Raw genomic sequence first — 27,814 nt, forward strand, 5'->3', positions numbered from 1 at the left:
AATTTAAATGGCTAATTCGTCAGGATGACAGCGGTTCAGAGTGGGATCACCGCGGGACTGCTCTCTGAACCCACCAACCCGCATTCTGATGCGTGAAGGGGTTAAAGATGCAACTGTTTTACCTTCCCATTAGGTACCTGGGAGATGTGTCACCATATAGGACATCAGAACAAATCTAAAAAAAGAGATGTCACTTAAAAATAGGTTTTAAAATTTTAATTTTTTTCTAGAAACAGTTTAACCAATAGAAGAAGGTACGAGGCTGCACCCCGATACCGCTTGCTCAGGGTGTATGTGGGATTGTATTGCACACAGACCTCTCATCATCCAGAATAAGGCAGGTCTGGGATCACCGTATAGAGCAGTCACTATCAGATCAGGATGATGTCATTCTGGATAATGGTCTGATGTATAAGTTACATGGAGATGTTGTCTGGATGGTGGAGAAGAATCCGGGTCTATTTAATCCGCACAATGGTTGTCAGGATTCTAAGAATCCATTGAGTCTGCGGCTGCGTCACTGCTCCCTGCCGCGCTGGTGGATGTGGTCACCATCAGCCGCTCTCTGCCACCAAAAGCTTCTTTAACTAGAATAGATCAATGAGAAATTATTCATTAAGTTATGATTTTTTTTTTTTTTAATATAGCCATTAAAAACACAGATAAGAAAACTGCAGGTGTGATTCCAGCCTTACAAGATCAATTATGCTCAGGAGCTGCATTCACAATTCTGCTGGTTATCTGGGCTAGCTTTTTTGCAATTTTTGGGAGCCAAGGCTGGGAATGTACTGTAAATGAAGGACATGTATAAAGGAAACACTGTTCCTGCTGCATTGTGCTCAAGACACAGAAAACTGTGTGTGAGCTGTTCACTTCATCTCCGCTCTGATCTCCCTCCTCCTCCCTTCCAAGATGGCTCATGTAGGCATCTCTGGTCGGCTGTTTCTGCACTCTGTAATACCGGGAGGGTTAATCTATGGTCAAGTTGCTGGTGATCTCACTGTGATTAATCCTCCCGGCATTACAGATTGCAGAGACAGACAGACAGGGACGCTGTTTACATGAGCAGTCTCAGAAGGGAGGAAGAGGACGAAGCTCTGAGCTGGGATGGACTGAACAGCTTACACACAGTTTTCTGTGTATTTAGCAGAAAGCAGCAGCTCAGAACTGGGGGAAGGAGACTGATAAGGTAATAACCAGTATAGAACAAGGGGAGGGGGGATGACTCAACATGTATTTACCTGAGCGGAATACCCCTTTAGGGTAGCTTCACACATACTGTATTGCAGCAGATTTGATCTAAATAACTGAACACAGCATCAAATCTGCTGCGGATCCTGTATGTGTGAACGCACCCTTAAGGTTATCCACACAAGTGTCCTTGAACATTATAATTTTATCATTGATTCTGAGGCAATGTATTGCTTTTTATCATGACCAATATCACCGGGCCTTATACTTACCAGCTGCAATGGTGCTAATGTCCCATACTCTCAGTCCGTCCTTCTGACCGCCAAAGGCATAGAGGAAAGGAAAGTCTGGGCAGCAGGCCGTGCAGAACAATATGCCCTAAAATAGGATGAAAGGAAAGATGAAGATTAGGAAATTAGGTGCTATGGATGGAGCTGAATTGCAATACCACACACAACCTGAGGACAGGGGTGGTGCTGTACTGGCAAAAAAATATAGCCTTTTTTAAAATCCTGGATAACCCCCTTTAAGCACAGCAGTCTGAGATTTCCATATCCCCAACCTACGCCATCAGTCTGTGACAAACAGCCAAAATGTTGGAAAATAAAGCTATACACCCCATCACTAATTCCATAACGTAAACTTGTTTTTCAGGCCTAGTAAATGTAAGACTTGGAGACGTGTGGGCGGGTGATTCAGGAATGACTAATAAGGGGGGAGGGGGTGTTTCTTACCATCTTCATATCCCGGGAATGGATCAGACTCGGTTTGTCCATTAATATGTCCCAGATCTTGACGTGTTTATCAGCGGAGGAAGTGACCAAGCAGCCTTTCACCTGACTGCTCAACTCCAGACCTGGGGGCAAAAAAAATAAATAAAATATATCATATAAAATCACACAAAACATATCTATACTCATTCCAATTTGGTGCATTAAAAGAATTGTTTGAAAATGTAAAATAAAAAATCTCAACAGCGCCAGTTGTGTCTAGTGGTTAAACTTGGTATTGCAGCTCAGTCTGATTCACATGGCCGTACCATCCGAATATGGTGTCCAGCCCCAATTCTTTATCGGAGAAATGAAACCACAGGAATCTTAAACAATACAGAACAGTGGTAGGAACGGCTGAAGCCGACACAGATTACATCTGCTTCACTGGCGGACATTAAGCTGACGAGTGACCTTTACGTGGTGCCACAAATCAAAGTAATTGTAATCGAAATTCTGCAGTCAGCGAGATCTTTATATACAGCTACATTGTGAGGAGAGCAAATAAAACATCAATAGCGCATTGTTACAGCAATAGAACGAGACAAAGAATATTACCGCTTCTACTCGCTGCAGGTAATGGCTGAAGTCAAGAGACAAAGCGGCTTGAAGGGGTTATCAGAGATTAGGAAAAAACACAGCTACTTTCTCGCAAAAACAGTGCCACCCCTGTCCTCAGGTTGTGTGTGGTATTACAATTCAGCTCCATTCACTTTAATGGAACTAAGCAGCAAACTTCACACCTAAACTGAAGACTGAAGAGTGGCCCTGATTCTGGATGTTAAATAACCCCTTTTAAGGGAGATGGGTCCTTAAAGGGGGTTTCTACTAATAACTTAAAGGGGTACTCTGGCGAAAATCTTTTTCTTTCAAATCAACTGGTGGCAGAAAGTTATATAGATTTGTAGTTTACATCTACTATTATTATTATTATTATAAAAAATCTCAAGTCTTCCCATACTTATCAGCTGCTGTATGACCTGCAGGAGATGTCATTTTATTTTAAGTCTCACACATTGATCTCTGCTGACATCTCTGGCCGAGACAGGAACTCTGCCTCAGTTTTCTATGAATCCCCATAGAAAACCTCTCCTGCTCTGGACAGTTCCTGACATACACAGAGGTGTCAGCAGAGAGCACTGTGTCAGACTGAAAAGAAAACAACATTTCCTGCAGGACATACAGCAGCTAATAAGTACTGGAAGACTTGAGATTTTTTAATAGAATTAAATTACAAATCTATATAACTTAGCCCTTAGCACTTCAGCTGCTTGGGAACACCTCTTTGGGTCAGCAGCATGGAACGTGACAGATTCCCTTTAAATGAGTACTCCAGAGAAAAAAAAAAAATCTTTCAAATCAAAAATCATCAGGGGTCGGAAAGTTATATAGATTTGAAAGGCTGGGTTCACACTGCATTTTCAGCATCCGTTTAACAGATCCGTTTTTTTTAACGGTCAAAAAAGTAGTGTCAACAGTACTTTATTGTGCGTCAAAAAAAAAAAAAAACGCATTTGTTTTGTTCCTTTTTTTTTTTATAATGGAAGTCAATGGAAAAACGGTTTAAAAACGGATGCACACAAATGCATCCGGTTTTTGCAAAAAACGGATCTGTTAAACGGATGCTGAAAACGCAGTGTAAACCTAGCCTAATTGACCTCCGCTTGAAAATATCCAGTCTTCCAGTACTTATCAGCTGCTGTATGTCCTGCAGGAAGTGGTGTATTCTTTCCAGTCTGACACAGTGCTCTCTGCTGCCACCTCTGTCCATGTCAGGAACTGTCCAGAGCAGCAGCAAATCCCTATAGAAAACCTCTCCCGCTGTGGACAGTTCCTGACATGGACAGAGGTGGCAGCAGAGAGCACTGGAAAGAATATACCACTTCATGCAGAACACACAACAGCTGATAAGTATGGGAACACTGGAGATTTTAAAATAGAAGTCAATTACAAATCTATATAACTTTATGAAATCAGTTGATCTGAAAGGAAAAAGTTTCTCTGGAGTACCCCTTTAAGGCCATTAAAAACTACCACTATATAACAATCCATTGAATGACTTATAATGTGAGATACATACCAGACACTTCACAGTCATGAGCCTTCAATGTGAACAGGGGCTTGTCTGACCGGGCGTCTAAACAGTACACAAAACCGTCCTCTGTGCTGGCCTACAGCGGATACAAGGGTAAGTGATATATTAGTAGTATTATTGACCGTCTAACCTTTCTACCGAATCCAAGTGATCCGAGAGGACGGGACACAATGGAAACTCCCATCATCCGGCTTCTTACAAATCAATTCATTCTCGTAAACTTCATCCTGACCTCATATAGGTGGAACATACATCTATATACAGTCATGACTGGCTGGGCAGCTGTTGCAAAACTACAACTCCCATCATGCCTGGACAGCCAAAGCTAAAGCTTTGGCTGTCCAGGCATGATGGGAGTTGTAGTTTTGCAACATCTGGAGAGCCAAGGTTCCCTACCCCTGATCTATACTCAGGATAGGCCATCGATCACTGACTGAAGGGGTAAGTGACCCTTATACTTACTAAAAAGTTTCTAGGTGAAAAATGGTTCCATGTGACTCTCTCGACTTGTCCGCTAAACCTCCACATTCTGTGGTTTTGCTGGGGGCTCCTGCAGTCGTATAATATGACAGACCTAAAAAGGAAAAAAGACACGGTATAAACATAGGGGGGAGATTTATCAAACATGGTGTAAAGTGAAACTGTCTCAGTTGCCCCTAGCAACCAATCAGATTCCCCCTTTCATTCCTCACAGACTCTTTGGAAAATAAAAGGTGGAATCTGATTGGTTGCTAGGGCCAACTGAGCCAGTTTCACTTTACACCATGTTTGATAAATCTCCCCCATAGTGTGCTGGTGAAGTTACCCCTGAAGAAGCCGAATCTTGTGGAAGAAACTCCTCACTGATCGGAAAGTGATTTCTCTGCAGCACTACCAGTGGAGAAAAGAGGTATTACATGGTGTCTATTTGTCTGTGTAATTGACGGACCTGTCTGTTTTTTTCGAATAGGGTAAGTTAAAAGGTCTGTCTGATGAAGGACGTGTACTTTACGTTTGCTCCTCTAGGGGCAAAAATGGTGAGATTTTCGTGGACCCAAGCCAGCCTTCAAAGATAGTATTACACTGTGGCCATTCCAATAGATGTAATACTAAATTTCCTGGCTCCCATATGAGAGGGGATGTCTTAAATAAAATAACCCTTCAAGTCAGTGTTTTTCAGCCTTTGGCTACCAAGGAATGACAGAGGTGGCAGCAGAGAACACTGTGTGAGACTGGAAAGAATACACCACTTCAGGCAGGGCATACAGTAGCTGATAAGTACTGGGAGACTTGAGATTTTTAAATAGAAGTAATTTACAAATCTATATAACTTTCTGACACCAGTAGTCTCCCTTTAATTAAAGTTAGAATACCCCTTTAAGCATTTGCTAAAACAGACACATCAGGTTTTCTAATACCTTAATGGAGAATAGAGCTTTACTGGAACACAGCAGCACAGAGGAATCAGGAGCTGGGTTAGCTATCACTTTCTATCCATGACCATAAAACAGATTTCTAACATAGAAAAATCAGAAAACAAGAAGGAAGCCGATCCCCAGAAGTGCGAATCCTCACAGACTTCAGCTTCATCTACAAGTGTATCCGAGCACCAGGCATCAGAAGATAATTGACTATAAGTGCGTATGCTCGACGCATTTCAGACACGACGCCTCTGAAACCCATGCATCAGGGGAACCGCACGCGGTGACGTGATTGATTACAGCGCTCATCAAAAAGTAACACTCCCGTCCCACCGAGGGATCCGCCGCCTTAGATAAACGTTCTAAAAAAACAGCAGCACAGGCCCATCTGCTGCAGAGATAGCCGCGTCCCCCACGTGCCGCCATTTACATTATCGATGTGCTCTGTGACAAAAAAAAAGTCAGATGATGGAACTGGATACAGTTTTCCTTCAGAACGACAGATGGCCTGAGGTACTTTAGCAACGTTTCGCTGGTCTGATGGCTATTTTGCCCTTAGTTATCATTGATGAGAATTGTCCACTTCTCACAATTATTTGTAGACTTAAACCTTCCAGTACTTATCAGCTGCTGCATGTCCTACAGGAAGTGATGTTTTCTTTCCAGTCTTACACAGTGCTCTCTGCTGCCACCTCTGTCCATGTCAGGAACTGTTCAGATCAGTAGCAAATCCCCATAGAAAACCTCTCCAGCTCTGGACAGTTCCTGACATGGACAGAGGTGGCAGCAGAGAGCACGGTGTCAGAATGGAAGGAATACACCACATTCTGCGGGACATACAACAGCTGATAAGTACTGGAAGACTGGAGATTTTGAAATAGAAGTAAATTACAAATCTATATAATTGCAATGAGTTGGATAGATCACAGGGAGTAAACCGCACTGCTTTCTGCTGCTCCTGGTTATATCTGAGGATTACAAGGGGTCAGGGGTCTTAGCACCGAGACCGAGACCGCACTTTGGATATGTCTGTGTGACAAATGTCAAAAGTTGAAGTAATGATTTAACGTCCCTAGAACACAGTATAGGTCCTGTTATAGTCTATGGGCCAATGCACATTAACATGGATGCCACAGTCTGTGCACTTGCCCTGGTGAAGGGGCCTATGGAGCCCAAACCACAATCTGCCAGGCTTATTTTATTTGAGGGTCCGGGTACTTTAGACTTTAGGCCCCTTCACAAGTACATGGTAGGTTATTGCATATGGCCCACAGAGTGTCATCCACGGACTGACTACAATCGTGGCAAACAGGGACATATACAGGAGGCCTAATTTGTGAAAATCAATGCTCTGTGGTGCCACCACTGGTGAAATTAAGTATTACAGTTTAGACATAGAGTGGGAGATTTATCAAACATGGTGTAAAGTAAAACTGGCTCAGTCGCCCCTAGCAACCAATCAGATTCCACCTTTCATTTTCCAAAGAGTCTGTGAGGAATGAAAGGTGGAGTCTGATTGGTTGCTAGGGGCAACTGGGCCTGTTTCACTTTACACCATGTTTGATAAATCTCCCCCATAGAATATATAAGAATTTGCTACCAAGGTTTTCCCTTAGTCCGTCGTCTATTTGCCGAATGCCTGATACATTGTGGATATGACGTTTCTCCTATGACGAGTAATAAAGCATAATAATATGATAATATTGCTTTTCCAGCCACTCCATTGTATTTCTATAAAAGTAACATCTCACAGTTTCCTTCAGAAAAGACATTGAGAGGAATGGACGTTACTTACTTGTCAAATGATCCAGATATAAGCGTCTGGGGCTCAAAGGGATGAAACTGTAACGTCTGGACCTGGAAGAAAAGAGGCAGGCGGTCTTAAGATGAAGCAATAACAGCACAAGTATATATTATAAAGAGAGATGAGCGAACCGGGTTCGGGTTCGAGTCGATCCGAACCCAAACATTCGGTACTTGATTAGCGGGGGCTGCTGAAGTTGGATAAAGCTCTAAGGTTGTCTGGAAAACATGGATACAGTCAATGACTATATCCATGATTTCCACATAGCCTTAGGGCTTTATCCAACTTCAGCAGCCACCGCTAATCAAATGCCGAAAGTTTGGGTTCGGATCGACTTGAGCATGCTCCAGGTTCGCTCATCTCTAATTATAAGCTTATGTTCACCATGGATCTATGACCATCCTTATCCCATGCATATCTATGGGGCTTAAGCAACCCTGCTCACATGCCACCAAAGGTGATCGCTCTGTGTAATAGAGACAACGATCAGCCGACTAAGCGATCATCGGCTGATCGTTAATTTAGGTTTGATAACTGTGTGATAGGGATGCGCGGCCAAAAGCTGAAGATTGCTCAAGCACCTGACACCTTAGCTCTCCCCGCTCCCGGTCTTCTCTCCTGTGTTCCACAGCTTCCTGGTCCTGGTGGCTGCAGCATCTAAGCAGCCTGTCAGCTGACAGGCCACTCAGCCAATCACAGGACGGAACCACCGCGGCCTGTCAGCTGACAGGCCACTCAGACACTGCTGCCTCCAAGACAGGGACCTGCGGAGCAAAGGAAAGAAGACCGGGAGCGGAGAGAGGTAAGGCGCCAGGTGTTTGGGCAATGTCCATGCAGACCTTACTGCCCAATTATCAGGTCGTCTAATAGGCCAAGTAAACAAGCGCCTTTGTTAACTAAAATGATTGGGCTGTAGTGGGCCCATGTAATAGGACCTTTACATGTAACATACAGGCAGCTCAACCCTAGGAGGTGCGAGCACAGGATCGCTCACTATATAACTAGCTCTACCATATTAGCAGGGAAGCTGGGGATGGAAAGGTGCAAAGACAAGGAGATAGAGGAGAGGGGGCAAAGACAAGGAGATATAGGAGAGGGGGCAAAGACAAGGAGATATAGGAGAGGGGGCACAGACAAGGAGATAAGAGGAGAAGGTGCACAGACAAGGAGATAAGAGGAGAGGGGGCACAGACAAGGAGATAGAGGAGAGGGGGCAAAGACAAGGAGATATAGGAGAGGGGGCAAAGACAAGGAGATATAGGAGAGGGGGCACAGACAAGGAGATATAGGAGAGGGGGCAAAGACAAGGAGATATAGGAGAGGGGGCAAAGACAAGGACATATAGGAGAAGGTGCAAAGACAAGGAGATATAGGAGAGGGGGCACAGACAAGCAGGTACTGAGGCATGTTACCTTGTCTGTGTGCATTGTGAGGCTGGCAGCTGGTTTAGCCAGGGACATATCCCATAGTAACACTGTGTTGTCTGCTGAGGCGCTGGCTAACACATTCCTGCCAGGAAAAAAGAAAAGCAGTCAGCATCTAGAAGCTTCTTCACTAAAAATAATAATTACTATAACATCTATCCATTTCTACTCCTTGTGCTCCAAACCAAGAGGCTGGAGAAGGAAGCTGGGTGGCCAGATGAAGCCAAACAATGGAGAAACGCGTCGGCTGAAAACTCTTTACATTTACAGCGGATACAATTTAACATCTAGAATGTCTAAATTATTTTGGCATGAAGGAAAGAGACCAGAGTCCTGGTTCCTTCCAAACAAAATGCAGATTCATCGTGTAGATCAAACAGGATGACGCAACTCAGAAGCACGGCGACTGGGGTAACCGTTTCCAGAGACGTCCACCACGCTTATATTAAAGACAGATTTACCCCATCATCATGTAATAGAATACACGTCTACTGAGAAGTTATAACAGCGCGACCTGTATACCCAGATGTCTCCTGCTTCTGTGCCATTACACCCAATGCATCATGGATATAGGGGCAGGCAGAACATATGTGCTGTACAGCTGCGCAGGGGCCCGGCAGCGGGTAGCAGATCATTACTGACTATAACTATATACTGAATATAATACAGTCGTGGTTATAAACTGTATATAAAGAAGGAGACGTGTAACTATATATTAGGGGGATGGTTAAAGTGCATGTCCATATATTATAGACCAGAGGAGGCGAACCAGCAGCCCCCCAGCTATTGCAAAACTACAATTCCCACCATGCCTGGGCATGATGGGAATTGTAGTTTTGCAACAGCCGGTCTGCTTCCCTCTTGTAATTTATCTAGTAATGACCATCTCCACCTTCCTGCAAAGGAAATGACCAGAATCTACTCACCGAATCTGCTTATTCCATGACAGATCCAGGACTGCGTCAGTATGGCCCTCCTGGGCTTCCTGGGATGAGGCCCCCTGGTACAGAAGAAAAAAACGGTACAGCAATGAATGAATATATATGAACCAGCAACAAAAGGTAGGGAGTAGAAATCCCCTGCTGTTTAAAGCACCCTATAAGGGTATGTGCACACTACGGAATACGCGCATGGCAATACTGCGTGGCCTCCGTTTGAAGTTTCCCCCGTCCCATAGACTCAATGATATCGCCGGACGGTGGAGTCACTGAGTCTATGGGACATACGGAACTTTAAGCGGAGGCTGTGCGGTGGAATCCATTTGAAGTCTCTGCACGTATTCTGTAGTGTGCACATACCCTTAGTCAGAACAGATTTCCCTTAAAAGGTGTTGCAGTGCCTCTACTAATCGTAAAAACTATGCACCCCCCTGTTCCCCGACTTCCCCAGTAGTCACAGCAGGTTCCTCCCCCCTTTTTTTCACATCCTGTACCCTTCTCCTGCAATGTGTGCTCAGGAAGCTAACCTGTATTCTGCTGTCTCTCCCTGGTAGGAACAGACTGTGATGACATCTGCAGGTTACACCATGTAGACTCCAGGGAAGCTATTTTGTGCAGTTTCTGTGCAGCAGGAGCAGTCTGTGACCACTTCTGCAGGGTACTGTAGCCTCTACCATGCTGTCTCTTTCCAGTAGGAGCAGTCTGTGACCACTTCTGCAGGGTACTGTAGCCTCTACCATGCTGTCTCTTCCCAGTAGGAGCAGTCTGTGACCACTTCTGCAGGGTACTGTAGCCTCTACCATGCTGTCTCTTTCCAGTAGGAGCAGTCTGTGACCACTTTTACCAGCAGACTTCTTAAAGTATATCTATCATCTCTTGCAGGCAGCAGGATTTGCTGTTAAAATCCTACCACCAGCATGTCTGTTCGGGCACGCGCCAAGGATAAAATTCATCCAGCAGCCCCAATGACTGTATACCCAGAATCCTCGGGGCACGCCTGACAAGACATCCCAGCGGCAGGATTTTAACAGCATATTGTGTCATAGCCTCCTACATTGTAAGGCTACTTTGTACTGACTCTACCTAGCAGGTGCAGTCTGTGACCACTGCTTTTCTGGAGCAGTCTGTGACCACTTCTGTAGCCCCTACATTGGAAAGCTACTGTATGCTGTTTCTACTCTACTATGACTACTTCTGCCAGGAGAAATAGTGAGGGCATTCACGTCATCTACTAAGGCAGTGATTTTCAACCTTTTTTGAGCCGCGGCTCACTTTTTTTACTTAAAAAATCCCGGGGCACACCACCAACCAAAATGGCACAAAATGACACTAAAACAGCACATATTATACATATAGTTAATAATATAGATTCTAAAGGTGTGAAACCTGGGCCTGTTTTCTTCTCCCCCCTGTGCTTCTCTCCACCATACTAATCCCCCCTGCTTCTCTCCTGTGCTTCTCTCCCCTGTGCTTCTCTCCACCATACTTCTCCCCACTACTTCTCTCCACCATACTTCTCTCCTGTGCTTCTCTCCCCTGTGCTTCTCTCCACCATACTTCTCCCCCGCGCTTCTCTCCCGCGCTTCTCTCCCGCGCTTCTCTCCCGCGCTTCTCTCCCGCGCTTCTCTCCCGCGCTTCTCTCCCGCGCTTCCCCTCCCGCGCTTCCCTCCCGCGCTTCCCTCCCGCGCTTCCCTCCCGCGCTTCCCTCCCGCGCTTCCCTCCCGCGCTTCCCTCCCGCGCTTCCCTCCCGCGCTTCCCTCCCGCGCTTCCCTCCCGCGCTTCCCTCCCGCGCTTCTCTCCCGTGCTTCTCCCCCATCCCCAGGTTTCTCTCCCCCATTGTTTTCTCCTGTTTCACAGGGGCACCATAGTTTGGGGAACTTTCCCCACGGCACACTGGTTGAAAATCACTGTACTAAGGCAATAGAGGGCAGAAGGAAAAAACCCTGTAGACAAGGCTGCGCCTATACTGCTTGCTCGGACCAGCTAAGCTGCCATCTGGTGCTGCCACTTATGGGGAATCAACTGGGAATCTAAATTCAATTCAAAACTATTATACCAGGGAATTGTTAGGTATGCAATTCCCTAATATGATCATGGCGATGGTACAAAACCCCCAGCTCCACTGCTAAGCAGATGGCATCACGTATACTGTACATACAATCTATTTTACAGAATATCATATCATCCTAGTACAGAAAATATTATATTATATATATATATATATATATATATATATATATATATATGTAGGGGGCTCTATACTGCAGCATACTGTTGAGTGTGTTTGTGTGTGTGTGTGTATATATATATATATATATATATATATATATATATATACACACACACATCTATATATCTCTATCTATCTATATATATATATATACACACACACACATATCTATATATCTCTCTATATATCTCTCTCTCTCTCTATATATATATATATATATATATATATATATATATATATATATATATATATATATATATATATATATATATATATATATATATATATATATATATATATATATACACACACATATATACACACATACACACACACACACACACATATACTCAACAGTATGCTGCAGTATACCCGTAACACAAATTATCCAGCCCTAACATTTGTCTCCAATCTGTTTCCCATTGAGCGCAGTAACCACACTGGTATTTACTAGCGATTCTGCTTTCCAGTTCCATTAACCGCGAGATGAAACTGGTCCTGGATGGGTTATATTTGGGGTGGGTGTGTGTGTATGGGGGGGGGGTACGCAATTACCTTCTTTCCTTTCTTTTTCTTCTTTTTCATTTGTTTGCTTCCCAGGGAAAAAACAGGTTCTAAGCAGTCAACCAGATCCAGGTCCCAGACGTCAATGACGGGGGTCATGTTACCCACAGCTACGTAGTTTCCTGGTGACGGCAGAGAATGAGAGACTATATAGGAGAGGGTCCAGAACCCTCATATACACACACACACACATATATATACATATATATATATATATATATATATATATATATATATTATATATATATATATATACACATATACACACACACACATATATATCGCAATCTATGGCTAATATCTAAACAACACCACCTGAAAAATTCCAATAATCCAGAATGTCTAATAATTTGGCACCTCTCTGTATATAAGCCTGTCCTCTCTACTCTGTATACCAAGGATGGGGGACCCTTCGGCCCTCCAGCTGTTGCAAAACTACAATGCCCATCATGCCTGGACAGCCGGAGGCTGTCCAGGCATGATGGGTATTGTAGTTTTGCAACAGCTGGAGGGCCGAAGGATCCCCCATCCTTGGTATATCCATTCCACATAAAGTTTTCTTCTTTGTCTAGCGTATGGTGGAGATTTATCAACCCTGATGTAAAGGAACAGGGGGCAGTTGCCCATAGCAACCACAGACTGCTGCTCCAAATTTAAAAAAAATAAAAAACTCTGTCTGAAAAGTGAAAGCTTGAATCTGATTGGTTGCTATGGGCAACAGCTCCTCTGCACAAGGGATGATAACTCTCCCCTTACAACCCCTAGAACACAAGTCAATGGACAATGTCCTATACAGGAAGGGATTGCCATTCCTGTATCCTGGTATTAAAGGGGTTATCCAGGATAAGAAAAAAAAAATAGCTGCCTTCTTCTTAAGAACAGCGCCACCCCTGCTCAGGTTGTGGTATTACAGCTCCATTGACCAATGGAAGTGAGCTGCAATACTACACCTAACCTGGGAAGAAAAGTGGCACTTAAAGCGGCCATGTTTAATATCTAACCCTGGACAACCCCTTGATAGTTAGGAAATACTGTGGATTAAAGCCCTAGAAAAATATATAAACCTATGTTTAGGTAGTAAAACTTCAGGAAGACAACCCCAAACCACCTGCCTAATATTAAAGGGGTTATCTAGGCTTAGAAAAAGATGGCCGCTTTCTTCTAGAAACAGCACCACCCCTGTCCTCAGTTTGGGTGTGGGTTTTGTAGCTCAGTTCCAATAATGTGAATGGAGCTGAACTGTAATACCACACACAACCTGAGGACAGGGGTGGCGCTGTACTTTTTTAAAATCCTGGATAACCCCTTTAAGCAAGTCCCCTTGTATGAATAGACAGATAGATAGATCGATCGATCGATCGATCTATAGATAGATCGATCGATCGATAGATAGGAGATAGATAGATAGGAGATAGATAGATAGGAGATAGATAGAATTTTTGAACATATGTTTCATGTGGTTCCCATGACATACTCCTTTCCCCTGAATAAGCCGCAGCACATCACATCTGTGAGATTTCATTAAACTTCACATAAACATCCATTATAGCTGAAATTATTTGATGTTGTTAAGAAGCAGCAGCGTGAAGCCCCCCCCTGTGTGAACGAGCCCCAAAGACATAATAACCAAGCTGTGAGATCGATCCATAAAGCGCACCCCGGGATACTGCGGAGAACGGGCCAAACCCCATTCAATAAGAGCTTCACAGAGGAGAGGGGAGAAATAAAAGTTTTACAGCAAATAATGAACGCCGACCATCTATTGCTTCTCCCCCCCGGGGGCCTGTTCTATAGTTATTACATTAAGTAAAGACCATTATATATTGTACGGGAGGACGGCGGGGAGACTGCTGCCAAGTAACAGCTTCTTGGTTGTGTCTGGTCATAGCAAAAGCTGGGTGATCATCACTATGGCCAATATTAGCTTTCTATCCAGCTTTCTCAGATTCCTGAATGATAAATATGACTACATAAAAGGGTTAGCTACTTTCTTGCAAAAACAGCGCCACCCCTGCCCTCAGGTTGTATGTGGTATTACAATTCAGCTCTATTCACTTCAATGGAACTGAGCTGCAAAACTACACCCAAATTGAAATAGGAGTATTGCTATTTATAGAAGAAAGCGGGCATGTTTTTATAAGCCTGGATAACCTCTTTAATACAGGAGAAGAAGCTGCTCCTGGTCCGTACAGGTGCTATATAGACGGCCATGTATGGGAGAGGCCACCATGTAATACTACATGTATAGATGCCTGGGTGACCGTGGATGACTGCAGGGGGGATTTACAAGGTATTGTGAAAGTTAGATTACTTCCTGATGTTCCCTTTTCATACTTAAAGGGGTATTTCAACTTAAAAGGACTGTCAGTAGGTTTATGGTGTCCTATCTCAGGGTAGCATAAACTAGTGACAGAGAAGCTGAACAGAATGGTGTATCCCTTACATTGTTCTCTGCAGCTGATCCAGAGATATCCTCCTGAATAACATGGACAATAAGTAGTCGCCTCCATTATGTGCATGTGCTCAGTAGTCCTGGATATTCATGAGAAGCATAAAACTCCACCCTCCAGCTGCTGATTGGCAGTTACCTATCCATGTTGTGTATAGTCAGTCAACTGTCAATCAGCAGCTGGAGGGCGGGTGGAGGGGTGTGGCAAGAATCCTATTCTCCTGCATATTAGAAGAACGGCTGAACAGAACGATGTAAGCAATACACCGATCTGTTCAGCATTTATATCACTAGTTTATGCTTCCCTCATTTAAGGCAGCATAAACCTAGTGACAGATTCCCTTTAAAGAGTGAAATTGTGGGGGGAAGACATTGATCAGGGTGGGCACCCAGACTGGACTATGGCCACACAACCCCATACTTGTACCCCATGTACAAATTATATTGTTTTATTTATTCTGTATGGGAGTTGCCAAAGCTCCATTGTCTCCATAGACAGCTCTCTCACTTATCCTGGTAACATGTTTTAGAATACCCCTTTAAGGAGATTATCTAGACTAGGTAGATAGATGTTCTAGCACAGCGTGGGTTACCAACTTACCTGAAGACTCTTCGGGACTTGGGTCAAAGTTCAGCCATTCGGCACAGAGCGGGTACGCAGGTAAGAGGATGTCGTGGTGTACGTAGAAGGAATCCTCTTCTTGGTTATACACTGCGGATTACAAATACAGAACAAGACAACTGTTCAGCCATTAATGGTAACACCCTGTTAGGAGGAATTGTACAATGTAGAGTCGTGAAAAGAGATCCCTTTAGCTGGAATGAATGACGCCGGATCCCACTTACCATGGATTTCCAGATTACAGTGATCCTTCTCTGCCCTTCCACACACTAGAAGGTTATCTGTGGGTTTAATAATAAAGTCCTCGGTCTCATACTGCTCCTAGAACGAAAGAACAGGCAAGAGTGTCAAGTTAAAGGGGTATTCAACTCAAACATAACTTTTGATATGTTGCTGCCCATGGTGAGACTAACAATTCCTTCCATACTTGTTATTATCTATTCAGTCTCCTTCCCCCAGTTCTAGGCCGCTGCTTTCTGCTGAAGACACAAAAAATTGTGTGTGAGCTTTTCTCTCTGTCTCCCCCTCCTACTCCCTCCCTTCTGAGACGGCTGATGTAAACAAGTCCCTGGCTGGCTGCATCTGAAACTTTCTAGGCTCTTTGTAATGCTGGGAGGGTTAAAGAAGAAGTCCGGTGAAAATTTATATTAAACTATTGTATTGCCCCCCAAAAGGTGTACGAATTACCAATATGCACTTATTACGGGAAATGCTTATAAAGTGCTTTTTTCCCTGCACTTACTACTGCATCAAGGCTTCACTTCCTGGATAACATGGTCATGTCACTTCCCGGATAACATGGTGATGTCACTTCCCGGATAACATGGTGATGTCACTTCCCGGATAACATGGTGATGTCACTTCCCGGATAAAATGGTGATGTCACTTCCCGGATAAAATGGTGATGTCACTTCCCGGATAACATGGTGATGTCACTTCCCGGATAGCATGGTGATGTCACTTCCCAGATAGCATGGTGATGTCACTTCCCGGATAGCATGGTCATGTCACTTCCCGGATAACATGGTCATGTCACTTCCCGGATAACATGGTGATGTCACTTCCCGGATAACATGGTGATGTCACTTCCCGGATAGCATGGTGATGTCACTTCCTGGATAACATGGTCATGTCACTTCCCGGATAACATGGTGATGTCACTTCCCGGATAACATGGTGATGTCACTTCCCGGATAGCATGGTGATGTCACTTCCTGGATAGCATGGTGATGTCACTTCCTGGATAGCATGGTGATGTCACTTCCTGGATAGCATGGTGATGTCACTTCCTGGATAGCATGGTGATGTCACTTCCTGGATAGCATGGTGATATCACGACCCGACTCCCAGAGCTGTGCGGGCTGTGGCTGCTGGAGAGGATGATGGCAGGGGGACACTGAGGGACACAGGGCACTGGAGGGACACTGAGCATCCCTCTGCCATCATCCTCTCCAGCAGTCACAGCCCACATAGCTCTGGAAGTCGGGTCGTGAAAAAACCATTTTATCCAGGAAGTGACATCACCATGTTATCCAGGAAGTGATATCACCATTTTTATCCAGGAAGTGAAGCCTTGATGCAGTAGTAAGTGCATGGAAAAAAGCACTTTATAAGCATTTCCTGTAACAAGTGTAAATTGGTAATTTGTATACCTTTTAGGGGGGGCAATATAATACTTTAATAAAAATTTTTGCCGAACTTCTCCTTTAAAGGGGTTATCCAGTGCAACAAAAACATGGCCACTTTTCCCCCTCTTGTGTCTCCAGTTAAGGAGTTGTTTGTAATTAAGCTCCATTAAATTTCAATGGAACTGAGTTTGAAACCCCACCAAATCTGGAGACAAGAGAGGGGGGGAAAAGTGGCCATGTTTTTGTAGTGCTGGATAATCCCTTTAATCTGAGGTCAAATTGCTGATGAACTCACTAGGGGAGAGTTATCAAACATGGTGTAAAGTGAAACTGGCTCAGTTGCCCCTAGCAACCAATCAGATTCCACCTTTCATTTTCCAAAGTGTCTGTGAGGAATGAAAAGTGGAATCTGATTGGTTGCTAGGGGCAACTGAGCCAGTCTCACTTTACACCATGTTTGATAAATCTCCCCCACTGTATTTAACCACCCCAGAGCATGCTGTTACTCAGTCACTCAGGGGAGACCTGACCCCAGTACTCTGGATCAGTGAGAATCCCAGTGGCCTGATCAGTCATGTTTTACTTATCCTGTGGATAGATGATAATTGTTACTCCTGGGATAAAGAGCAATAAGCATAAGTTTCTCATATCCATGAAGTATATATATATATATACACATACTGTGTCTTTTAAAGTGACGTAAGCATCGGCGTCATTGCTGGAGTAGACTGAGAGACCGGCCAGACTGTCTCCAAGGTTCACCACATCTATGACAAAAAGAAACAGATAACGGGTACAATATATACAGAAAGTACAGTACTTTCATATAACATGAACATTTAAGGGGTTGTTCACCAAAATAATCTTTCAACTCAACTGGTATCAGAAAGTGCCAGAAATCTGTAATTTACTTTAATTAAAAAAAAAAAAAAAAAAAAAAAAAAAATGTTGTCTTCCAGTACTTATCAGCTGCTGCATGTCCTGCAGGAAGTGGTGTATTCTTTCCAGTCTGACACAGTGCTCTCTGCTGCCACCTCTGTCCATGTCAGGAACTGTCCAGAGCAGGAGAGGTTCCTGACATAGATAGAGGTAGCAAAGAGCGCAATGTCAGCCTGGAAAGAATACACCACTTCATGCAGGACATACAGCAGCTGATAAGTACTGAACTACTTTTTTTTTATAGAAGTAAATTACACATATTTGGCACCAGTTGATTTGAAAGAAAAATGCTTTGGGTGTATTAACCCTTTAAAAGAAAACAAACAAACAAAACATGACAAGCAAAAAAAAAAAACAAACGTAAGAAAAAGAACAGAACAATGTCTATGCTGTAGGAAAGCATGCATGCACTCGAATACAACTCTCTAGCAAAAAAAACTTCTCTGTCAAAGTTGCAGGAAGGTGTACATGCAATCTAATACAATAATCGAGCAAAGAGTTATCAAAGCTATTCCTCTGTCAAAGCAGCAGGAAGGCGCGCATGCAAACAATCACCATTCTCTAACAAAGTTATCAAAACCAGCCCTTTGTCAAAGTTGCAGGAAGGTACAAAGGCAATTAAACTACTCCTGTGTTGCAGATAGGCAGGGGCAATAACCCTGTACATGAGCTATACAAATGACATGTCTGAGCCACTCCGCTCCTCAGCTAGTCAGGATATTAAGACCTCTTGTATTTCCCCTACTCACCATATATCATAGGGGGGGAAAAAAATCAATTCTTTCTAATTAATTCCGAAAAAAAAAATCATCTCATCTGGTGAGCCGAGGCGGCAGAAGTGAATTGATTCCAGTGTGATGACCGAAGCTGTAACCTCGCACCTTCCACTAATGTGATTGATCCGCTGGAGGAGTTTACAAGCAACTTAATTGTGCAACATTGTCAATGAGTGACGGCTACCACCCAGAACAAGCCACCATCCTATTCCTTAAAGGGGAACTCCAGCCAAAATATTTTTCTTTCAAATCAACTGGTGTCAAAAAGCTATATAGATTTGTTATTTACTTCTATTTAAAAATCTCCAGTCTTCCAGTACTTATCAGCTGCTGTATGTCCCGCAGGAAAGGTTGTATACACAGTGCTCTCTGCTGAAAGAAAACCTTTCCTGCTCTGGGCAGTTCCTAACATGGACAGAGGTGGCAGCAGAGAGCACTGTGTCAGACTAAAAAGAATACACCACTTCCTACAGGACATACAACAGCTGATAAGTACAGGAAGACTTGAGATTTTTTAAATAGAAGTAAATTACAAATCTGTGTAACTTTCTGAAACCAGTTGATTTGAAACAAAAAGATTTTCAATGGATAGGGATTATCCTGCGCCACAAAAACTTGGCCACTTTTCCCCCTCTCTTGTCTCCAGGTCAGGTGCAGTTTGCAATTAAGCTCCATTTACTTCAATGGAACTGAGTTTCAAACCCCACCCAATCTGGAGACAAGAGAGGGGGAAAAGTGGCCATGTTTTTGTAGCGCTGGATAACCCCTTTAAGGGTTATGTGCGTGGAGCATACAAGCCTGGTACAGTCCACAGGAAGAAGCTTTCAAGGGATTATCCAGGCTTTGAAAACAGCACCTCTCCTATCCTCAGTTTGAATATGGGTTTTGCAGCTTAGTTCCATTGTAAGGAATGGAGCTGAATTGTAATACCACACACAACCTGAGGACAGGGGTGGCGCTGTTATTGACAGAAAATAGCTATGTGCTCCTTTAGGCTGAGAAAGTCCTCAAATCTCTCTAAGGGGCAAATGGCAAAAGAGAGCCCCACTTAGAACTTGCTGTAAATTCCTAAAAGGGGTTGTCCAGCGAAAATCTTTTTCTTTTAAATTAACTGGTGTCAGAAAGTTATATAGATTTGTAATTTACTTCTATTAAAAAATCTCAAGTCTTCCCATACTTATCAGCTGCTGTATGTCCTGCAGGGAGTGGTGTTTTATTTTCAGTCTGACACAGTGCTCTCTGCTGACATCTCTGGCCGAGACAGGAACTGTCCAGAGCAGGAGAGGTTTTCTATGGGGATTCATACAAAACCGAGACTCTGTCTCGGTTTTGTATGAATCCCCATAGAAAACCTCTCCTGCTCTGGACAGTTCCTGTCTCGGCCAGAGATGTCAGCAGAGAGCACTGTGTCAGACTGAAAATAAAACAACATTTCCTGCAGGACATACAGCAGCTAATAAGTATGGGAAGACATGAGATTTTTAATAGAAGTAAACTACAAATCTGTACAACTTTCTGATATCGGTTGATTTGAAAGAAAAAGATTTTCGCTGGAGTACCCCTTTAAAGTACAGGTATAGGTTCACTAGACGCAACTGGTGTAGCAAAGTTGCAGCACGGTGCATAAAGGTCATTCAGGACAAATGCAGATGACATAGTGACCTCGTACCTGTTTTTCCTTCTTCGTCGTAATTGTCCAAGTCGTATTCTGCAAGTTCATCGTCGTTCAACTTAGAGATGTTCTCCTCCTGCTCCTCGGTGTTCTCCTCCTGCTCCTCGGCTTTCTCTGCATTGTCCATCCCATCCTCTCCTTCCTCATCTTCATTATCCTCAAGTTCTTCCCTGAAACGTCAAGAATGACCAACCACAAAAGTATAACTCTATTACAAGAAAAATCTGTGTACCTGTCATAGGAATGTATAATTATATATATATATATATATATATATATATATATATATATATATATATATATATATATGTGTGTGTCTGAGATAGTACAGGGACGTCAAAGGCTTTGACTGGAGGGGGTCTCAGTGCTCAGTGTCAAGACCCCCACCGATCAGGAGAACGAGCAGGAAGCAGGACGCTGCACTTCCCTCCTATCAATCTTCTAGGTTAGAGGCCCCATAGACTTATAATGGAGCAGCCTTGGTGGAGATGCTTCTCCCCTGATCAACAGTGAGACCCCAACTGATCAAAACCCTCCAGAAAAAAAAATCTTCTAAATCAACTGGTTTCAGAAAGTGCTAGAAATTTGTAATTTACTCCTATTCAAAAATCTCCAGTACTTACCAGCTTCTGTATGTCCTGCAGGAAGTGGTGTATTTTTTTCCAGTCTGACACAGTGCTCTCTGCTGCCACCTCTGTCCATGTCAGGAACTGTCCAGAGCAGCAGCAAATCCCTATAGAAAACCTCTCCTGCTCTGGACAGTTCCTGACATGGACAGAGGTGGCAGCAGAGAGCACTGTGTCAGAATTAAAATAATACACTACTTCCTGCAGGACATACAGCCAGGCCTGTATTTAGAGTTCATGCTGCCCTAGGCACTTTACATGCTGAGGCGTGACCCCAGAACATCACTAATAGGGGGGGGTAGATGTTTTTGTTCTGTCCCCTATTAGTGCTGTTCTGGGGTCACGTCCCTGCACTGAGCCCCCACAGATCTATGTATTCTTATATGCCACAAAGCATCCAGTGTATAATGCACCTAGGACCCAACTACAACAGCTGCAGGCACTACAACTCCCAGCATGTACTGAAAGTCTGCAGCCCTCAGCATATGCTGGGAGTTGTAGTACCTGCAGCTGTTGTAGTTGGATTCTAGTTTAAAAGTTTGTGCTAGTGTACTGTAGTGACCGCAGGGCTGTGTCAGTACACTACCGCAAACAATGCACTGACCCATTTAGACCCCAATGGTACACAGGCTCTGCACACTATAGAAGTGATTACAGTGCAGTTACTAATGACTCACAGGTGACTTCTTCTCCGATTGCCGTCGCTCACTTTTTGCTTTCTTCTCCATCTGGTGCAGCCATCATGATGACTTCTCCGGCCACAACTCGTCTGCAGGTGTGCAGAGCGGGGTGACTAAGGGTGGCAGGAGCAGCTGGGGTGACAGGGGGAGGGGAAGAAGCTGGGGAGTAGCTGGAGTGACAGGGGGACCAGGAGAAGCTGGGGAACAGGGGGAGCAGCTGGGACGATGAAGGCAGCTGGGGCGACAGGGAGAAGCTGGGGCGACAGGGGGAGAAGATGGGGTGATAAGGGGAGGGGGAGAAGCTGGGGAACAGGGGGAGCAGCTGGGGGTGGCAGGGGGAAAAGATGGGAGGGCAGGTGGGGTGACAGGGGGAGGGGGAGAAGCTGGGGAACAGGGGGAGCAGCTGGGGCGACAGGGGGAGGGGGAGCAGCTGGGGCGACAGGGGGAGGGGGAGAAGCTGGGGAGTAGCTGGAGTGACAGGGGGAGCAAGAGAAACTGGGGAACAGGGGGAGCAGATGGGGCGACAGGGGGAGGGGGAGCAGCTAGGGGTGGCAGGGGGAGAAGATGGGAGGGCAGCTGGGGTGACAGGGGGAGAAGCTGGGGCGACAGGGGGGCAGTCGGGGCAAACGGAAGGGGAAGAAGCTGGGGAACAGGGGGAGAAGCTGGGGCGACAGAGGGAGGGGGAGCAGCTAGGGGTGGCAGGGAAAGGGGGAGAAGCTGGGTAACGGGGGAGCAGCTGGGGCAACAGGGGGAGGGGGAGCAGCTAGGGGTGGCAGGGGGAGAAGATGGGAGGGCAGCTGTAGTGGCAGGGGTGAGAAGATGGGAGGGGCTGTGTGACAGTCTGTGCTGGAAGCTCACGCCCGACCTTCCCAGCCTGCCTCTGTCCCTGCCGCCTGGCTGATCCCCCGGCCGACCGATCAAGACGCCCATCCCCCCCCCCGGGCACCACCCAGGCGCAGACGTCAGCGGCGGGGCAGCCGTAAACAAAAAAAAAAAAATTAATAAAAAAACGTGTCCTGCGGGTGCCTAGTGGCAAATACGGCCCTGCATACAGCAGCTGATACGTACTGGAAGACTGGAGATTTTTTTATAGAAGTAAATTACAAATCTCTGGCACCAGTTGATTAGAAAGAAAAAAATGTTAATCGCTGTAGTACCCATTTGGTGACAGCGCTCATTTAAAGGGGTATCCCTATGGCATAGGATGATGGCAAATAGCCGGGATCCCGAAAACGAAAGGGCTATCACAGTCTTCCCCAGTATAGTGGAGCCATAATGCAAATCGTCAGGATCGGTGAGAGTCCAAGAGATCAGACCCCCCCACCGATGATAGTGTGATGGCTATCCTGGTGATATAGCACGGACACTGTACTCACTCCAGCTGTTCCTTGGCCTCTGTTATAAGTTTGTTCAGCTCCTCCTGACTCAGCTGCACCTGGAAGGTAAAAAGGGACAAGATGGAGGAAATCCGCAAGTCACATGACACAATTCTTATAATCTGATCCCCATCATAGCATCCTCTGTCTATGAGTCACATAGCATCCTCTGTCTATGGGTCACATGACATGTTGTCCACTCAGACTTCTGAGATTGTCAATGAAGAACACATCTAGTGTGAAGCGGACAGGCCGCTCAGCCAATCAACGGCCAGTGATTGGCTGAGCGGCCTGTCAGCTCAGAGAAGCTTCAGCCACGGATCCGGCAGGAGAACTCCGGGAGCATATAGAGAGAGGTGATGTATGACGGTTTAGGGCAAGGGCTGCATGGACATCGCCAACGGTATCCGTGCAGCCCTTGCTAAATGATAATCGAGCCGTGTAATAGGCAGATAGAAGCTCAGCGTTTATTTACATTATTGATCGCCCCGTGGAATAGGACCCTTAAAGTGTTAGGGCCCCATTCCACGGGACGATTATTGTTCGCATTACCGTTAACGATAAACGAAAGACCTGAAATCGTTCACCCATTTACATGGAACGATAATCGTTACTTATGATCGTTCTTGCGGTCGTCTTGTCGTCGCTATTGCGTTCGTCACTACTGGAAACGACCGAACAACGTCTTATTCCATGCGAACGATTTGTAAACGAGCAACGATAAAAATAGGTCCAGGTCCTATTAAACGATCAACGATTTCTCGTTCGGTCGTTAGTTGTTAACTGCTATTCAACCGAACTATTATTATCGTTTAGATTCGAACGACTTAACGATTATCTGAACAATAATCGTCCCGTGGAATAGGGCCCTTAGGGTCCTATTACAAGGAGCGATTTTTAATGACTAACGATTAACGATCGCAAACGAGATTTTTTTATCGTTAACCTGAAATCGTTCACCGTATTACACAGAGCGATGGTCGTTAGTTACGATCGTTACTATGATTGTTACTATGATCGTTTATTCCTTCTGATCCCAGCAAAACAATGAACAATGTGGAATTACACTGAACGATTAGTGAAAAGACGCGGAACTTGAGCGAACGAACGTGGAATTACAGCGAACGATTAACGATAATTTTAGGTTCAGATCTAAATCAACGATCAACAACATACGAACGATTTTCCGATCGTTACCTGCAATTACACAGATTGTTTAAATTCGAATATAACAATTTTTCGCACGATAATCGTCCCGTGTAATGCTGCGTTCACACGGAAGATTATCGTTCTAATTTTTTCAATAACGATCGCATTTGAGTGATAATCGTTCCGTGTAAACGCAGCGAACGATCGAGCGACGAGCGAGAAATCCCACCATGTTCTCAAATCGTCGCTCGCTAAAAATTCGCAGAGCGCTTCGTGTAAATAGTCTTTCAAAGATTCACCCTATGTGTGAGATGGGCTTAAAGGGGTATTCCCCCCAAAATTATTTTTGCATTAATACGTTGCCCACCCGTAGCTTTCTACCTTTCCAATATAAATTTATTACGGATTCTGCACAGTTTTGCTGTTATCTAGGTGCCCCCACCCCCACGGATTGCAGAGAATCATCAGCTCTCAGTCCACTCCGACACGCTCCCTGCTCCTGGCCCTGACCCTCCGAGACGGCATCACGTGTCCTCCTTCTCTTCAATGGGCCGAGTTAGCGCTTCTAACCCAGCACACTGAAGAGAGGGAGGGCACTGAGACAGTGACAGCTGCTGCTGCTGAGCACTGTCACCCTCTCTGACAGCAGATTGTACCCAGCCCCAAGCTCACCCCACTGTGTGCCCCCCCCCATCCCTCCCTCAGTAGAGGCCGTGGCGGCGTTCGCCCGCCGCTCACCCCGGTGCTCCTGTGCACCTGCAGCTGCGCCCGCCCGCCGGCTCCTGTGTGTGATCTCCCGGTGGCCGCCCGCCCCCTGCTCACCGCTCACCCCGGAGCTCCTGCAGCGGCGGCGCCCGCCACTCCTGTGCACCTGCGGCGCCTGTGCTCGCCCGCCTCTGCCACTCACCGCCGGTGGCCGCCTGCCCCCCGCTCACCCCCAGGAGCTCCTGCGACGGCGGCCCAGTGCTCCTGTGCGTGATCTCCCGGTGGCAGCCCGTTCAGAGCTCACCCGGCCCCGCAGTGGCCACCCGGCCGGTGAGTGCACCCCCCCCCCCCCAGCACGCTCGCCCGACAGCCGCAACCCCCCCCCCCCCCCCCCCGCCGCTCAACCGCCCGCCGGCTCCTGTGTGTGATCTGCCGGTGGCCGCCCACCCCCTGCTCACCGCTCACCCCGGAGCTCCTGCAGCGGCGGCGCCCACCGCTCCTGTGCACCTGCGGCGGCTGTGCTCGCCCGCCCCCGCCACTCACCGCCGGTGGCCGCTGCGAGGCCCGGTGCGCCTGTGCGTGATCTTCCAGTGGCAGCCAGCTCAGAGCTCACCCGGCCTCGCAGCCGCCACCCGCCCGGTGAGTGCGCCCCCCCAGTAGAGCGCCGGGCCACCCGGCACCCGCACCCCCTTGCAACTTACCCAGCCCTCTCAGCTCTGCTACATTGCCCGATCGGGTGAATTATCGCTTCGTGTAAACGCAGCATAATAAGGCCCTTATGGTGGTTTTACATGGAGCGATAATTCGCCCGATTAACAATTTTGAATGAACGATGTTTTCTTTATAGCCATCAGCTTTTAGACGGAACGATACATCGTACGGAAAAATCGTTTAGCGATCGCTTAAGCCTATCTCACACATTTTTTGCGAACGACCAATGATGATTTGAGAACATGTTGAAAGATCAAAATGAACGATTTCTCGCTCGTCGCTTGATCGTTCCCAGCGTTTACACTGAACGATTATTGCTCAAATGCCATCGTTATCGTGCAAAAACGAACGATAATCGTTCCGTGTAAAAGCACCATTACTGTCGTTACAAAAAACTTTTGGCATGTCATAGGAGTTTTAAGAGTTTTGATTGGTCCAGGTCTGAGTTTAAGGACCCGTACTGATCGGGAGAACGAGCCGGGAGAAGAGCGCTTGTTCACTCTTCGCTCTGAGTTTGAAAAAAAAAAAAAAAAAAAAGTTGGACTTATGGAACTCTATGAAGCTCGATTCATTTTTCTAACTCGGAGCAGAGTGAACGCACTGCAGCAGGTCTTCTCCCCGCTCGTTCTCCCGATCGATACAGGTCTGCACACATAGGGCCCTATTCCACCGGATGATTCAGATAATCGTTAAAATAAATCGTTCGAATCTAAACGATAATCGTTCGTTTGAATAGCATTTAACAATTAATGACCGAACGAGAAATCGTTGATCGCTTTATAAGACCTGGACCTATTTTTACCGTTGCTCGTTCGCAAAACGTTCGCATTGAATAAGACGTCGTTCGGTCGTTCGCAGTAGATACGAACGCAACAGCGAAGAAATAGCGAATACGATCATAGGTAACGATTATCGTTCCATGGAAATGAGTGAACATTTTCAGGTCTTTCGCAATAGCCGTTGTTTGAGATCGTTAACGATTATGCGAACGATAATCGTCCGGTGAATTAGGGCCCTAAGACTCGGACTGATCAAAACTTTTCACACGTAAAAACTTTATTGTAATGACAATGACACTTAAGGGCACAGATGTCAACATCACGGCCCTCCAGCTGTTGCAAAACTACAATTCCCAGCATGCCTGGACAGCCGAAGGCTGTCCAGGCATGCTGGGAATTGTAGTTTTGCATCAGCTGACACCCCAGCTAAATCAGTCCATCATAGAAAGGTCTGGTAGGAGTTACCAATGTGATTACACCAGGCAGCACCATGTGTGCTCACCACTTATACAGTACAGCCAGGTATAATCCCTATAAATGTCTCCTGCAGGCTCCCGTAGTGACCAGTGTCTTCCCACCTTATCAGGGACCTCCTTAGCGACCCCTCGCTGCACCCAGGACACGCAGGTGATCTGACAGCTCATAGCGCACACCGGAGCGATCACTACGGCGATGTGTGCGACTTCCGGGAATCAATGGCAGCCCCCGTTGGGCACACGTGGGTTCCTGCCTGATTCTACTTCCGGTCACATGACATATTTGCTGCGGAAGAAAACAGCCGCCATCTTTAGTACTGGAAACACGCAGAGAACCGTTGTCAAGAGGAACGCCCCCCCCCCTTGCATATATAAGCTAGTGGGACTGCTAGCCGCCATAGTGTGTCTGTCAGTGACTTCTATAGGATATTTACTCACGTTTATAGTGCTGTAAGGCCTCATTCACATATTAATTGGTTGCTGCCTTTTAGTGTGTAATACAGATGCATGACATGGAACCCCCCCATCAGTCCAAATGAGATGATCCTACACTATAGGGTTCTACCCTGACCTGGGGTCAGTTCATCTAAACCGGGGGGGGGGGGGGGGGGGGGGGGGGGGGGGTCCACCTCATACAGCCTCAATTTATACTGTCATTGAAGCTTTACAGTGCTGTGAATGTATATATCCTATTAAACCCAATTACGCCTTCTATTCATAGACAATTATTAGGGTCCATTTACACAAGATTATCTGCCAAAGATTTGAAGCCAAAGCCAGGAATGGATTTGAAAAGAGGAACAATCTCAG

At 45.6% G+C, this 27,814-nt stretch overlaps 1 protein-coding gene across 1 annotated transcript; it reads right to left on the minus strand.

Moving 5' to 3' along the window:
* Nucleotides 1-210: 210 nt before the first annotated feature.
* PWP1 (PWP1 homolog, endonuclein) lies at nt 211-27,265 on the minus strand. The gene is made up of 15 exons (XM_069952959.1): nt 27,107-27,265; nt 23,185-23,243; nt 20,500-20,672; nt 17,797-17,882; nt 15,712-15,808; nt 15,467-15,577; nt 12,408-12,538; nt 9,611-9,684; nt 8,673-8,769; nt 7,252-7,313; nt 4,519-4,630; nt 4,042-4,132; nt 1,926-2,047; nt 1,464-1,569; nt 211-587 (listed from the first exon to the last, which is right to left on the minus strand). Exons 1-15 carry the CDS (start codon nt 27,170-27,172, stop codon nt 490-492), a joined length of 1,485 nt encoding a protein of 494 aa, XP_069809060.1. The 5' UTR covers nt 27,173-27,265; the 3' UTR covers nt 211-489.
* Nucleotides 27,266-27,814: the final 549 nt, after the last annotated feature.

This window comes from Dendropsophus ebraccatus, chromosome 1 (assembly GCF_027789765.1).
Source record: "Dendropsophus ebraccatus isolate aDenEbr1 chromosome 1, aDenEbr1.pat, whole genome shotgun sequence".
In the NCBI taxonomy this organism is placed as follows: Eukaryota; Metazoa; Chordata; class Amphibia; order Anura; family Hylidae; genus Dendropsophus; species Dendropsophus ebraccatus.

What these genes read in the sequence shown, in the direction of transcription:
- PWP1 (XM_069952959.1), bottom strand. Translation starts at nt 27,172, where the DNA reads ATGAGCTGTCAGATCACCTGCGTGTCCTGGGTGCAGCGAGGGGTCGCT. An exon ending in CGACGAAGAAGGAAAAACAG is followed by an intron (nt 17,883 to 20,499) that starts GTACGAGGTCAC and finishes TTTTTGTCATAG; the next exon opens with ATGTGGTGAACCTTGGAGAC. An exon ending in TCATGGAATAAGCAGATTCG is followed by an intron (nt 8,770 to 9,610) that starts GTGAGTAGATTC and finishes TTTTCCTGGCAG; the next exon opens with GAATGTGTTAGCCAGCGCCT.